At 37.4% G+C, this 16,844-nt stretch overlaps 1 protein-coding gene across 1 annotated transcript in view; it reads left to right on the top strand.

The window, feature by feature from the left end:
* Positions 1-105: 105 nt before the first annotated feature.
* Positions 106-16,844, top strand: part of ADK (adenosine kinase) — a 531,050-nt gene continuing 514,311 nt past the window's right edge. The window contains exon 1 of the mRNA XM_004769366.3: positions 106-270. Within this exon, the coding sequence (XP_004769423.1) occupies positions 206-270 (65 nt within the window). The 5' untranslated portion in view covers positions 106-205. The remainder of the gene's footprint in view (positions 271-16,844) is intronic.

Here is a 16,844-nt window from a genome sequence, read left to right on the forward strand (position 1 = left end):
CTCAGTCTGGGGTCCCCCTATTGCCGGGTGGGCGGGGCCAGAGAGGGGCTGGGCCAATGGCTGTGGAAGGGAGAGACACCGAGTGGAAAGAGTCAGGAGAGGCGGGGTTCGGGGAGAAGGAGGCGGTGATAAGGGGACGAGATGGGGTCAAAGAGCAGAAGGGGTGGGGCGCACGTCGAAGCCTAAGTGGGGTGGGAGCACGAAGATGGCTGCGGCCGAGGAGGAGCCGAAGCCCAAAAAGCTGAAGGTGGAGGCGCCGCGAGCGCTGAGGTGAGCGCTACTCGACGTAGGGTGGAGGGTGACGGCGCCAGTAGCTAACCAGGGCCCACGTGGGGGTTGCGCGGGTGTGCCAGCGCAGCGCATGGTGTTCTCGCTGCCGGCGTGAGGCCAATGCGCAAGGACCGGCTGCTGGGGAGCTGTCCGCAAGGCTGTGACCTTTCGCCCGGCGCCAGCCCAGTTTGGTCGAATAGCTGCCTGCTCCGGAGCGGTTCCGGCTGCTCTTGGCCAATCAGAACGCCGGCTTGGGGAGAACCTAGCCGCCCATGGGCAGGCTCGGGGCGCCACGTGGGAGCTTTCTCCTGGCTGGGTTGGTGTGACCCTGGAGGACCAGACCCGACCAGAGCAGAGTCCACTGCTGCCACCTTCTATTCCCTGGGGCGGGGGCGGGGGCGGGGGCGGGGTGGGGGGGTTGACGAGCAGGAGGCCCTGCGACTGCTCTGTCGTGGGGCGAAGACCAAATTCTTGGGGATTTTTCGTAAAGGGCGCCTTGACCTTCCTTTTGTACATATTCTGAAAGTTGACACCTTTGAAGACCCTCTGCAGGGACCCAGATACCCCGCCTCCGAGGCTTTGGGGGGCGGAATTTGGCTGAACAGATAAGAAATGTTGATTTTTCTTTTGTTCTTTGCACTTTTTGGCAGCAGTTGAAACAGTTCTGCCCCAAACACCGACTTGCCTCACGTGTGATGCTGCAACTTACAAAAATTGTTTGTTAAAGTATTCTCTCCTAATAAGTGTAATGTACAACATGCACAGTCCTGGATGATTTTGAAATGTTTGTTGGAAGACATTGATTTTTCTACCTAAAAGTAGACATAAATTGATTTTTAAAGTATTGGTATGTTTCTTGATAATACAAGTTTCATTTTTTCCAACATCATCCGTCTTCACCCCCGGAAAGAATGAAGCTTTCATAAATGAAAAAAAAGGTCAGTTAGGGCTCTGGTCGTGTTTTCATGCTCTTTTGAATGGATGGTGATCAAATTCCTGCCAGTGCCTTTAATGTTTTCCTACTACCCTTAATTAGTATGCTTACCTTATTAAAAAAAAATAAACATTTTTTTCTTATGACAACTCAGGATGTTTTATTTTTACTTTAAGGTTTCAAACCATAGAGTAAATAAAGCAAAGGCTTTTTGAATCAGACCTACCTGGGTTCAAGGCATGTGCTTTCCCTCTTTGTACATTATTAGAGTTATTTCTTTAAAATTAACATCCTTCACAAAGTTTCCTCTACCAATTTGGAAGACAGATATAACTTTTCCCCCACTATCCCACTAAACATACGGCTCTTAGGTTTTCCCTTATGCTAATAAATTTTCAGAGCACTTCCCTATTTTACAAATGAGGAAATTGAAGCCTAATGAAATAATTAGTTAAGGAAATATGAATCCAGAGTGTCTGGGTGAAAGTCCATTCTTTGACTACTGTTTCTACTTTTATATAGCCACCCAAGAAACACTTCTCTCTGCTTATGTATCCTTAAAAACAATGATAATAATGTTTAATACTTATATATGTATCATGCACCGTTTCAGCAGTTTACCTTTTTTAACTCATTCAATCCCACAACAACCTTAGAAGGCAGGTACCATAATTATCTTCATTTTACCAAGGAGGAAACACCGACAGAGATGTTGATGAAGCGTCACCCATCCAGTAAGTGATGGTGTTGGGATTTTGATCCAGGTAATCTGATTCCAGGTCTATGCTCTTAATTACCATGCTATACTTAACTAACCTTAAACAGTTATCCAAAAACTCTTGTGAAATGTTAAGTCAATTTTTGTTTCTCTACTTTTGCTTATTTTTTTTTTGTTAACGTACATAACTTTTTCTGTTGTTGTAACATATAGGCATATCATATTTAATCTTAAATATACAGAATACATCATATGTATGTGTCATTAGTGTTTACTTAAAACTTACGAAAGTTCTGAGGTGCCTGGCTGGCTCAGTCATTAGAGCAAGTGACTCTTGACCTCAGGGTTGTGAGGGTTGTGTGTGAAGACCTTTCGGGATTAGCTCTTCCTGCTTTTATTATATTTGGCTTTAAGGATTGCAGTGTGATAATGCCTTGAGTGGTTGGACTGTGTGCATTATCTGTGATGACTGGCTTGACAGTTAAAGGGCTAGCTACCAGTTTTGGTTGATTTTTAAGGGGAATGGCTTATAAAGCCTAAACAAAATTTAATGTATAGAATCAATCAGTGGGGAAAAAAATAAATGTATGAGACATGTTTGTAGATGTCAGGTAAAGGACTTAGGACTTTGAGAATTTCAGTTAGCTCTAGGGTAGTAGTTTTCAACCAGGTGAAATTTTGCTTCCCAGGAGACATTTAGCAACGTTTGGAGGCATTTTGGTAGGGTGTGCTACTGACACCTAGTAAGCAGAGTTGAAAGGATGCTGCTTAACTTTCTACAGTGTACTGGAAGCTCCCTAGAACAATTAAGAATTATCTAGCCAAAATTGACAATAGTGTTGAGATAGGACAAAACTGCTCTAAGGGAGAGCATCTGACAAGTCTAGCCTCCCTTTTTTAAATATCCATTAATTTTTCTATATCAGATTGCTTTTCATGTTGTAGTAGTTACTAAAGTTGCAAAGAAACAAGCAGGCTCTAACATGTTTTCAGGTTGGGATGGGGAACAGAAGGGAACATTAATTGAGTGCCAGACATTTTTATTCTAGGTGCCTTATATATGCTATCTCCTTTAATCTTACCAGCCACCTGTGAGGTAGGTAACAATTGTGTTACAGATGAAGTATTTGAGGCTGAGAGAAGTTGAGAAGCATTTTCAGGAACTGACTCCTAAATGAGTATGTTCCATGACGAATACCTGTATTTAGGACCACTTCTTTTCTTTCCTTCGAAAATCTCATCCTAGTTCATTTCTTTAGCGGTCACCTCTAAGAGGATCCTCTTCCTTTGAAAGCTTATTGAACACATGCCAAGCCTTTTTTTTTCAGTCTGTCTTTAAATGGCTGCTATTTTAGGCATGTTGCTAAAAATTAGGTGCTAAAACATAGAGAGGTAAGATGTAGGTACTGTCCTCCTGGTGGGAAATGAGTAAGGTTTGGGAAAATGATACCTGAGCATTCTGAAAGATGACAAGGAATTAACCAGGAATGAAGTAGGGTATTTGGCTCTGTAGGGAAGTTTGTTAGGAGGTAGAGATGGGAGAAAACTGTCTCTGTAGGGGAACTACAGGTGGTTTGATCTGACTGGAGGAGAAAGTAGAGGGCATCCAGGCTTTGTACAGTGGACATGTACTGGATCATATGTGTGATCTATTGCTAGATCCTTACTTTTGCAGAACCTAATTTTAACTGTCTGCTCACTATCTCCTCTGAGTGTTCTGCTGACCCTTCAAAGTCAAATATATCAAACTAAATCCATCTGTGGTCCTAAATCTGCACCTTCTTCCATGGCTCAGTAAATTCTCTTTCTCCAAAGTTTGGAACCTAGGTGTTTGCTTCATTTTCCATCCGCATATAGTCGTCAAACTTGGTCTTGTCTTCTTCAGTAATGTTTCACAAAACCTTTCCTTTTCCATTCCTGCTGCCACAACCCAAGCATAGACTTTATTTTGCTTAGACTTTTTGGCTTCCCAACTAGTCTCTCTCCCTCCAATGTCAAGTTCTTCCTAATGTTTTTCAGACATAGCTCTACAAATACTTGTAAGTTCTGAAGTTGATGTTAGGAAGGGTTGAATCCTAAGAGCCTAGTTCATAACTCTCTGACATTAGCAATTAAAGATCATTCCAGGTCATGACTTTAGTGATATTAAAAAGAAAACAAACTGTAATTTTCCAATCTGCAAATATTGAGCTTTTCTCAAATTATTGCTTCCTAACCATTTCACTTCCCTGGATTCCTTTTATTCTTTCCATGTGTGTTCTACCTCACTATGGACACTGTGTTTTAAAATTGCATAGTAAATATAGGCAGAAAAGTCTGTATCTTAGGTGACCAAGTAACAGTTTTAGTACCCGTTTCTTCTAAAACACATTTTTTTTTCTCTTTCAGAAAATTCTCTGGAAGATGATTTTTACACACTGAGCACACTGTTCCAGGAGTGGTCTGTTGTGAGGATTAAATGAGAATATATGCAGACTGGAAAGGAACAAGGATGATCCTGTGTCCCTAGTGTATTGCACAGTGCTCAGTCCTTAGGAGGTGTTGACTTAACGTTTGTTGAATGAATTATTAGTACAGCATAGAGTGGGACTGAAAACCTTCACTTTTTTAAGACCTTGTATTTTTAATAATGTAGCCTAAAATTGAAGTTGGAGGCTCTTTTTTGGGTGATACTACATGCTGTTCCTTACATTCACAAATGTAATCCTTTAAGATTAAGGCTTTGGACTATCAAGGAAAGTAGAAAACAAGGTCTCCTGAGGTACTTTTCATGGATGTCAAAATAAGTTGCTTTCCTGGGCATTATATGCTAGGACAGAGTGAGGGAGGTGGAGAGAGAGCCATGGGAAAGCCTGTATGGATGGTCCTGGGTGACTAGAGGTAAGTGTGAAATTCTTAGAGCTCAGGGAAAGTGGAAAGGGCTCTAGGAAAAAAGATAGGCATTGAAAACTGTTTCTCATTTTAGGTATAGGTCTAGACTGGCCAACACTAAATAAAACATGAGGCTGATATGCTACTCCTACCTGGAATATGTCTCCACTTCCCTTCCATCTGTGAAAATCCTGCCTGTGTGCAAAATGTTCAGTTAAGTGAATAAGAGAGAGAGAATCAGAATTATAAAGCATTTTAATCAGGATGGAAATCAGTAGAGCAGTGATTAGGAGCATGGTCTCCAGAATCCGACATCTGGTTTGACTCTTGGTCCTTTCTAGCTGGTGATCTTGGAATATTTCCTTACTGGCCTCTGCCTCTGTTTTCTCATCCATGAAATGAGTATATTAATAGTACCTACTTCAAATCATTGTTGATTTCATGAGAAAATAAATAAAAAATTGGTGGCTCATAAGTCTTCAATAAATGTTAGCTATTATTACTATGGTACTGTTTATTCTACTGTCCACCCCCCCTACTCTGCTCCAAATGCAGCAATTATAAATTAAAAAAAATATATATGCTTATAAAAAATAAAAAATTAAAAAAAAACTTAATAAAAGTAAATAAATAAATAAAATAAATTAAAAAAGAAAGCAAAGATACAGGTATATTAGAGAACAAGATAAACATCTCCAGGGACTAACACAGAAATGAAACATGCAATTAGACTCTGGATTCAGGAGCTGGTGGAAATAACTGTGTAAGGGAACTGGAGTCATACAGTGGATGAAACTAGGGGCTTGGCGGGGCTAGATGAAAAGAAGACTGAGCACCTCTGCTCCTGGATATTGCTCTAAGAAGCTGTGGACCTGACGAGGTGGCACAGAAATGGCTGAGCTGCCAGATGGCTCAGAGTTGGGAACTGTAATTTCCACACACTATCATGTGCTTCAAGAGCACCAAGCTTGGAGGTCATGTGGTCTGGAAGAAGGGTGACCTATCTCAAACCACCAGAAAAAAGGAAGGGAAAGTTTGAGCCTGCAAACATATTGAGGGAAAGAACATTATTTAGAAAATAAGCACAACAATCAGGAGGTAAATTCACTCAAGATCTAATGGAATTACCCAGCAATTTCATAGATCTTAAAAAGGTAAAGTAGTAGCTATTAAAAACTTATTATGAACAAAAAGTAAATATGAAATAAATAGCTATGTAAAAGAGTAAATGGAGTTACTGAAATTAAAACAAAAAACTAGGTTGATCAAACTTATTTTAAGGGAAAATTAGTGAGTTGGAAGATAGTACTGAATAATTCACCCAGATGTAGCAAAGAGAAATAAAGAGGAATAAAGAGATACGAATATAAATTGATAGGCAACAACTTAACATCTAACTGGGTATCCCAAAAAGAGAAACAAGTGTAAATGGTAAAGAGGATATATTTGAAGAGATGATGACTGAGAATTTTTCCAGACTTTTAAGATCAGTATTCTCAGGTTGAAAGGGTATTCCATATACACAGTAAGGTAAAAACAAAAATCCATACTAAAATTGTAGAGATTTTGATCCCAATTATTAATGTGTATAGAAAGAATCTGAACATTTAGACAACACCAAACATTTAATAGCAGTTATCTCTACGTGGAAGGATTGTGATTATTTTGTTTTCTTTATTTTTATTTTTTTGGTGTTTTCCAACTTTCCTATACTGCATGTGTGTGCATAATGGGACTCAGGATTTTAAGCTGGAGAAATGATGTGCACTAAATCTTGGGTGAGAAACTATATGCACTAAATACGTATCCTGGGTGAATGCTAAGTGGCTAGGTATTACCATTACAGAATGCAACTCTGGGATACTAGTAGATCTGGAACTTTATAAAATAAGCAGTAGTATGATTTTATTATAGATTATAATCTTTTCATCTATATATTTGAAATTCCAAAAGCTCTGAAAACTGGAAGTTTTAAAAAAAGTTTGAGATGAATTAATTTGCCAGCAAAACTTGATATGAGGGTCTTTATAGTGTTTATCTGTCTTACACAAATGTGTATGTTTTGTTGTAGAAATGTTAATCTGTTTGTTAATGGCATGCTGCATGAAGCTCTGGGTGGTTTACAAAACAGTATTATCTTCCTAAAAGCTGTCAAATTTGGAGTCTCATAAAATTCTGGCCCTAAAATATATCTTGCCCAAATAAATCAGCAAAAGGATTGGGGAACTTTTATTAAAATTTTTAATTGCTTTTAAAAGTTCAGAAACATTAAGGATTGGGGAACTTTTATTAAAATTTTTAATTGCTGGGCGCCTGGGTGGCTCAGTGGGTTAAGCCGCTGCCTTCGGCTCGGGTCATGATCTCAGGGTCCTGGGATCGAGGCCCACATCGGGCTCTCTGCTCAGCAGGGAGCCTGCTTCCCTCTCTCTCTCTCTCTGCCTGCCTCTCCATCTACTTGTGATTTCTCTCTGTCAAATAAATAAATAAAATCTTTAAAAAAAAAAAATAAAATAAAATTTTTAATTGCTTTTAAAAGTTCAGAAACATTAAGTTCTCATCAGTCAGTTACTGTATTTTTCCTGAGGTTCCCATTCTACACATTTATGATTTTAAATAGATGTTTATTTCAAAGATCTCTTTTATAATACTAAAATAATATATAAGATATGTTATATATAATATATAAAAACATAGTCTTTCATAATACTGGTGCTGATTATGTCATTGACTTATTAAGCTTTTCTTCTCTAATACTGACTGATGAAAGATTTTTCTTCAACTTCTGGACTTCAAATTTGAAACACTTATTTCATTGAAGTAGCCTCACAGACTGAAGTTTCACATACTGCTTGAAAAAGAAAGTTTTTGAATATTTTCCAAAGCTGATTTAAAGTTGTTGCTCTTAGGTGTTTTATTTCAAATGTTTTTGCTTGTACTTGTTTGTACTTGTGGCCTTGGATGATTTGTGTTCATCTAGAGAGTAGTGTTAATTAGCTTTCAGCATAAGAACATTGGACAGGGGCATGTGGGTGGCTGAGTCAGTTAAGTTTGCCTTCAGCTCAGTTCATGATCCCAGGAACTTGGTTCCAGGGATCTAGTCCTGCATCAGGGCTCCCTGCTCGGTGCAGAGTCTGCTATTTCCTCTCCTACTGCTCCTCTTCTCTGCTCATGCGTGCTCTCCTCTCTCTCTCAAAATAAATTAAAAAAAAAAAAAAGAACATCTGAACATGCAAATTTCCATTTGTATTTTGGATTTCATTGCATGCATGCTGATTTCAGTATCTTTTCTAGAATAGAGTAAGAAAATCTGTACAACAATTTTTGTGTAAGAAATTCTTACCTTCTCAAGGCACATCAGTTTGGTTGATTGGGCTCTGGCTGTTTAGCCACATTTAATTACTAGTAAATCCTGCTATTTTGTTGTTACTTGCAAATGCAGGATTATAGATATGAAGGTAGCTGATGATCATTGATCACTCACAAAATTAGGAATGATGAGAAATGATATCGAAGTGATTACTTGGCTATTTGTCTTCTAGAGGCCGGGGCTAGACTTTATCAGTGCATCCCTAGTAGAACAATTTCTAGATCTTTAAGAGACTCAGTTAACATAACTGGAAACTCCAGCCAAATAGAACTCATTCTAGGAATGCATCTTTTGCCTCCATTGTCCTGGGGTAAATTGGATTTCTCTCATAAGCCATCTTAATGTAATAAGAAAGATGGCATTTCTCGGCCCCAAGCCAAAATCTTCTGAGCCCAGTGGAAGGGATTTTCCACATCCATGTATCAGTTTTGAAAATACTTTGATTGGAACTGTCTAGGTTACATACCCACTATTGAGCCAGTTACTTTATCGGGGGTGGAGATTTTGGCCAGCCTTGGATATATTCTTCCTCTTCATCCTGTGTGTCACGTGTGCCTGTGTAGGTATGGGGGTGTGTGTGAGCCTGTAGTGTTTGTATGTATGGGGTAGTAGATGGAGTTCAGGGAGACACTCTAGACAATAACTCCACCAGTGCTGTCATTCCTTCAGCATGAGAAAAATCCATAGCATAGAAAAACCCATTTCTATAGCATGAATAGAAAATATCTGTGAAAACAAAGGAATCACCCACCTATTGATAATCTCATTCCTCAGGGTCTAGCCAAAGTGTGTATCTTCTTTTTAAAACTCTCCTAATCATCCAGCTTGGAAACGCCTCCTCTGGCTGTTTGTAGTTTATACTTTGCTTTATTGCTGTGCATAATGTACATGTTTTATCTCGCTTACTGCTGCTTGAAGTCAGGAAGCTAGTTGAGTAACTCTTAGTGCCTCATAATTAATTAATTGCAATATAACAGGCTCTAAACTTTTGTTGAATAAATGAATTCTTAAGTAACTCTTTAAAGATATTTTATGATTATGTTTGTAGTACTCACTATTGCAAAATGGATTCATGGATTAGTGGTAAATTCTTACCTATTTCTAAGAGTTGATAGAGTCCTTACTGAGAACACTTGATGGTTTTTGGACCTTTTATTTTTCTTGTTATATGTAGTGAGCTTTGTTCAAAAGAAATCCTATAGTGCAGGACGGTAGAGGCAAGAGGTGCACTCTTAGATGCATTTCTATTCTTTCTGGTGACTGTAGTGAACTTTGACTACAATAATAATTTCTTGCATTTGTTCATGGGGAAAATTCCTTCAAAAGTAAAAAATTTATATATACTTCTGCATAAATAGTAACATTTTATTAAGGCCCTGTAGTCAGTATTTTCTTTCTTTTTTAAATACAGAATTGCTTATTTGGCAGAGGAATACTCTTTTCTGAAGAGTAAATTTACAAAGATATCAACCGCCTATCAGAATGATTAATCTTTTTCCTTTGGGTTAACAAGTCCTTAATTAGTGATACTATTTGCAGTGTAATCAGAACTCTAATTGCTGACTCTATTGTTAGGAATACTGTTCTTAATTTTGTAGCGTACCATGTAACATAATGTACTGTGTAACAATGGATAATACCACAAAATTGGTCTTTTAAAAAGATCTGTCTCTGTTGACTCATCTAGGAGGGGGTCATTTAAAAACAAAATATAGCAAAAGAATGAAATTCAGACATCTTAGGTTTTCTCAAATTCCATTAAGCTTGATACAGCAATATAAACTGTTTTATTCCTGGAGTCCTAGAGCTGAAGTCCAAAAAACCATGTAAGTTTTTGAGTAAACAAATTGAAATACAGGAAAATTATTTCCTTCAAAAACAAACAGTTAAAATATGTTGTCTTTGAAGTTAACCACATTAGAGATTTGAACATTTTCTTGTATTATAGGCATGACTGAGAGAAGTCTTTGGTTCCTCCTAAAATAGAAGTTTTTTTCAGAAGCTTTTCAGAAGTTTTTTTCCTAAAGAGAGATGAGACCTTAGTTATCACTTTTAGTTTTTAATTTTGTTGAAGGTGAAAGCTGTTAAGCTGTAGAAGTGTTAAGACTTACACCCTCAGTTCTGTCTCTGTTCTCACACACTCAGGATGAACTGACTATATTCCATTTTAGCATGGGATGGCATGTTCATGCACGTGAAAGTAGACTGACAGAATTCTATTTTGTCTTGTGTATTTTACTTAGCACTTTCTTATCCAGATGTATAAAACTGGGTAGTTATACTTGAATTCAGTAAGTAGTACTCAATGTTTAGTATTGAAATAATATTTTAGTAAAAAAGAAAGGAAAACATTTGTCTTTCGGGGTGGGGGGGAGGCAGTGTTTGGGGAGTATAGGTTCTTCTCTCCATGGTAGGTTTGACTTCCTTGGGTTTTTCCCTATGTATGAATATTGTAGGGATGCTCTGTAGAAAAATATATAAACTTCTAGATATACACTCACAGGTTCTTAGAATTGGGAGAAATACAAGTTTTCTTGGCCCAGCCTACTTCATGAGGCAGGAATCCCTTCTTTAGCATTCCTCTTTCTCTACTTTCTCTACCATTCCTCCCCCCGATTCAGCACAAATAAGGGAAGAGGAGTACATTTTCTACTAATGGAAACACATAGACACCGGAGACCTTTGACTTATTGAAGCTTGAGTAAACTACATTCCTGAGAAGATTTGCTAATACCCTGTAGATACCGAGTCCAATTCAGAGCTCTTTAAATGATCTGTTGACCAAGATGTTGCATCTTTACACTCTTAGAACAGGTCTTTACTCATTAGCAGGCTCTCTAGCCTTTCCCTTTAAGAAGCTCTTCCTTTTTAGAAGTGTTTCCAGAGACTGATGGAAAATGCTGATGGAAGTGGGGGTAGGAACAGGGGTGGGAGGTGATGACTGAGTCCACATTCCCTGGTAGTGTGGTAACTCCCAGGAGTACCTGGGGTTTCCTGCAAATTATGGAGTTGGGATGTGAAAACAATAACGTATCTCAGCCAAGATGTGCCTCTGAAATTTTAATTTACAATTTCATGTGATTTTTAGAAACTCTTTGAACATGTTTTAGAATCTTTAGATTGTTAGTGCCTGATGAGGTACTTAAAATCAGCCTAATATTTACATTGTACAGTTGAGAGAATTGAAGCCCAGAGAGGTTAACTGATATCAGTAAGGTAACACAGCTAGTTACTTAAAGGTATGAAGTATTTGAGTTGAGATTTGATCTCAAGTGATAGAACTTTCCATTGTATTTACCCTCTGGAACAAGAAACGAAGTATCTGTTTTCTTTGAAGTTTTTTGTTTGTTTTGAGATAAGAACAACATATTTAAAGATTTTATGAGATGCTTTCCCTTACCTTCTCTTACTGATCCTCACATGAAGGTAATGGTCTTTACCGAGGAAATCAACACAGAGAAGTTAAGATTTCCTAAGTAGTGAGCTCTCAATTCACACTCAGGACCTAGGACTCACATTTCTTGCTGTTTACATTACACTTACAAAGCTGTAGATTGAGAACTTGCAAAGTGAATTCTGTGTGTGCTATATAAGCACACTATTTAAATAAATTCTGTGGCACTGTGTTTAGTAACCTTGTTTAGATTTTAGTCTTTCAATTTCTCTTATTGACACATATGTAGCCCTTTCCCCCCCTCCTCCAAGAATAAATACTGTATTCCCTTGTGGGATATACTTAATGGTATGCTTTGCAAATGGGTTAACTCCTTGAACTTGAATTTTGAGCAGATTTCTAATTAAAAAGCCTTGAGCAAACCAATTTTGCTTATGTCTAAGAGTTAAAATGTTCAGTTAAGAGAGCAATTTCTAATAAGTTTTAATATACTTTGGAGACTTTGCATTTTTTCCTGTTATTAATAATTTCAATTTTATCTTTAGCATTATCAATTATTATAATATGAGATAACTGTTATTGGTTAGAAAGTTTAATATGCCCAAGACTATACAGTTAGTGAGTGGCAGAGATAGGATTCAAACCTCAATCTGTCTTATTAAAGATTTTTCATAATTAGTTATAATATTCAGATAGTATAAAACCAACAGCAACAGAAATCATTGGTGACTTGTATGATTAAAAAAATTAAGCACACCCTTTGCTTCAAAAAGTAGTCCTACATTGTACATGAAAAAAGTACTAGCAATTCTCTAAAAAGCTGTTAATCTTTTAATACTACTAGTAATTTTGAAATCCTATGAAAATGTTCTACCACATCTGAGATGGTAGTAATGAGACCACTTTTTCATTAAAAATGAACTGCAGCCATGATTAGCCTTGGACCTATATAAATAATAATAAAGGCAACCTTTTAAAAGAAATGAAATGTTCTGTTAGTCTTTTAAGAATAGGACCACAACATTTCATTAAATTCAAATGATATTTAAAAACCCCAATTTCATAATGCTTGATAATCATAGGAAAAAGGAAGTGGGGGGAGGGTAATAGAGATCTGTGAACAAGAAGGGGGGGATAAAAGGAGGTGATAAAAAAGAAAAAGGCCCAATTCCGTTTAGCTATTTCTGATCTCTGTGTAACTTCTAACCTCAGATACCTCATCTTTTCAACTTTTCACTCCTTTCTGAGCTGTGAATGAGAGTTTGTGAGAAACTTCTTGTTCTGAGCTGGGTGCTATTAACGTTTTTGTCTATCTTTGTGTATGCACCTGTGAAGTGAGTGGTATAGATTAAAATGCTTTTCAAACTACATCATGTGTCAGTTTGGTTGTAGCACAATTAGTATTTTATAAAAGGAAAATAGAATAGAAAATATCAGTGCATTGAATATGGTAAGCATTAGTATTGCTTTGTGAAACATTGTTCAATTAGGTATAAGTATAGCATACTAGGTTGCAATACAAAATATGCTTTTCACAGTGAGTTTGGTTTTCTATCCCAAAATTTAGTGGCTTAAAATAACAATCATTTTGTTAGAGTTCATGGGTCAGGAATTCAGACATGGTTTGGCTGATTGAGTCTTCTGATGTGTGTGGTATTGACTAGGATCTCTTGGAGGTAGTTAGCTGACAACAGGTCTGGTCTGGAGTGTTTGGAATGCCCTTACTTGTCTGATGCCTTGTTGAGGATGGCTGGAAAGCTTGGCTCAACCCTGCTTCTCTTCCTCTCCATGTAGTTTGTGAACCTCTGCATGTGGTTTCTTCAGCCTCTTAGTTGGGCTTCTTACCTGGCAGTTCAGGGGTCCAAAAGACCAAGACAGAAGCTGGCAGTCCTCTTAAGGATAGCCTGGAGTCTGTTACTGCATCACTTCTATACCCATTGGTCAGAGGAGTCATAGGCTAGCCCAGATTCAAGGGGAGGGGACATAAACTCTTGTCTCCAGGAAACTGAGGCCTTCTTAATCTGCTACAATTATGGTAAAATAATTTTGGAAAACATGACTGAATTATATTTCCAAGCTTTTAATTCTGTTATTGCCCCTTGAGAGGTGATTACTTTTTATAGTCCCCCCTTCCCCATTGGAAAATATGTCTAGTTTTGGTTTCAAAGTTCAGAATTTAATTTAAATGTATATATTATTTTTCCATGAAATACTGAGTGTTTTTGGTTTTTGAGGAAATGATTTAAGATTCAGAAATTTCTGTGAAGTCTTAAGTTTGCTATCTGACACTGCCGAAAAAGTCTATTTGGTATGCAAAAGGAGCTGCCTTCTTACAATGTCTAAAGATTACATTTGGGTTTAATAACTCTTTTCACATACAGGCTGTCTGAGGCTGTTATGTTTTTGTTGAAAACAGAAAGAGTGAGAAATCTGCTTCTGTTCCCCACACACATTCCTACTTTTCAGTAAAGAAAACAATAACGTTGAATAAAAGAAAACGTTAGAAAACCGTTCAATATTTATAATACAGCCAAGTAGAAATGGTTATTTCTTAGGACAGTTTTCAGATAAAACTGCATATTCAATTTGAGACCATATTTATTTTTACTGTTACAAAGAAAATGGTAGGGAGTAGGAGTTAGTAAAATGGTATACCTAGGGGCTATATAAGTGAAATTGTTTTGGAACCTTTTGTGAACATTTGTGATTTCAACTCGTGGAGTCTTGAAAGATCTTGATAAGCAAGGCCTCAGTAAGACCTAACTTAGATTCACATAGCTGAATGTCTAGGATGGGGAATTTACTTAGCTTGATAGTAAACTCAGCCACTTGCTATTCATTGTGTGCCCCTAAATTCTAGAAGAGTGATTAAAACATGTTTTTTTTGTAAAAAATCACTCTTGTGATTTTATTTTTGAGAGAAACTTCATTTCTTTTCTTTTTTTTTTTTAAATTAGCATATAATGTGTTACTTATTTCAGGGGTACAGGTCTGTGATTCATCAGTCTTACACCATTCACAGCACTCCCCATAGCACATACCCTCTCCAGTGTCCATCACCCAGCCACCTCATCCCTCCCACCACCTCCCCTCCAGCAACCCTCAGTTTGTTTTCTGAGAGTAAGAGTGTTTTATGGTTTGTCTCTCTCTCTGGTTTTGTCTTGTTTGATCCCCCACCCCCCTTTCTGTATTATCCTCTGTTTTGTCTCTCAAATTCCTTGTATTAGTGAGATCCTATGATAATTGTCTTTCTCTGATTGACTTACTTCGCTTAACATAATACCCTCTAGTTCCATCCTCGTCATTGCAAAAGGCAAGATTTCTTTTTTTGATGGCTGCAGAATATTCCATTGTTGTATGTATGTGTGTGTATCTTTTTTTATCCATTCATCTGTTGATGGACATCTATGCTCTTTCCATAGCTTGGCTATTGTGGATTGATGCTATAAACATTGGGGTGCACGTGCCTCTTTGGATCACTACATTTGTATCTTTAAACTTGGAAATAGAGCTGACTTACAACCCAGCAGTTGCACTACTGGATATTCATTCTTGTGATTTTGGCAGAAATGAAATTATGTTTGAGATTTTGAAAAATTAAGAGATCTAAGAAATGATTCTTGGTGTTAATTAGGAGTCTTGGTTAAATTAAAGATTAAAATGGCATTTTCATTCATTCATTAAATAGATTTAATCTATTTAAGCATATATAGGAACAAAGGAAGCAATTTCTGAATAATATTTCAGAAGTTGTTTTAGCTAATCCGGAAGATATCACTGGATCACTGCATCTTATGGGTGACATCATAGTGTGGTGGTCTGAAATTTGGATATTTATAAAAGCCTCAGACTTACAGCAGACTTTAGGGTTTATTCTAGAGACACTAGGTATGTACTGTGGTAATTATCCCCGGTTCTAGAGTCAAACTACTAGAATTTGGATTTCTCTTCTATAGTGTGTGACTGAGCAAGTTATTTAACTCTGAGCCTCAATTTCTTCATCTATAAAATGGCAATAATAAAACATCTCCTCACATTTGAGAGATAAAGTGGGATAGTACTTGAAAGATACATAGCGTGGTGTCTGGGACATACTATGAACTCAGTAACTTTTACTTATTATTCTACTTATATAAGTACCTATAGCTGCTAGCAGTTGATTCCAAGAATGGTTCCTCTCTTGGGTGTTGTTCAAATAAAACTGCATATTCAATTCTGGACATTTATGTGTAGTCTATCAATAGGAAACAATAGGCGCCACGAAGGAAGAAAAATTAGAAGGAAAAATCTGTTTGGCAAGTCTCTATCTCCAATTCTGACCTCTCCCAGAGCTCCAGTCTTCTGAGCTTCTCTTGTGCCTTCTTTGTTTTAATAAACAGCACCATTTACTCAGTTTAGTCCAAATTTACTCAATATATTCCAAAATCTAGGAATTGCTCTTGATTCCTTCCTTTTTCTTAGTCTTTCATATCTAGTGCACCTGCAAGTTCTGTCATTCTGTCTTTAAAATGTCCATCTTCTTCTGTCTGTCTGCCACTATTATTTGTCAGCTCTATTACTGTAATAGGCTTCTAATTTGGTTTTTCTCCTTTCATGCTCCTGTAGTGCATTCTCTATACAAATACCAAGGGTGATCTTTGGAAACAATTAGATCATGTTATTTGTCTGTTTAAAACATTAAAACAGGTTTTAAAACAGTGACTTCCTGTCATGCTTATTATAACAAAATAAAAACTTCGTAGGCTCATAGAAGATACCATGATCTGCTTCTTGCTTCAACTACCGTATTTCTTCTCTTGCTTGCCTTTTTCACATTGTTTTTCTAGCCATCATTTTCTTGCTATCAGTAATGACCTTCCTCCACCTGTCTTTTCCTTGTCATTCCATTTTCTTCTGTTGGAAGCCTTCCCAGACTATCTAAAAACCCATTCTCTACACTGATCTGTTTTTAATTCTGTGCATAGCACTTATGATCACTTGATGTTTTACTGTTGGATTATTCATCCATATACCCTCACTGGAATGTAAAGGCAGTTCATGTTCTTTATTGTAGCTGAATCTCTATGTCTTTTTTTTTTTTTTAAGATTTTATTTATTTATTTGACAGACAGAGATCACAAGTAGGCAGAGAGGCAGGCAGAGAGAGAGAGAGAGAGAGAGGGAAGCAGACTTCCTGCGGAGCTCGATCCCAGGACCCTGAGATCATGACCCGAGCCGAAGGCAGCAGCCCAAACCACTGAGCCACCCAGGCGCCCCTATGTCTTTTTTTTTAAGATTTTATTTATTTGAA

Source organism: Mustela putorius, unplaced genomic scaffold (assembly GCF_011764305.1).
Source record: "Mustela putorius furo isolate JIRA1106 unplaced genomic scaffold, ASM1176430v1.1 tig00000698_pilon_pilon_pilon, whole genome shotgun sequence".
NCBI classification, from domain to species: domain Eukaryota; kingdom Metazoa; phylum Chordata; class Mammalia; order Carnivora; family Mustelidae; genus Mustela; species Mustela putorius.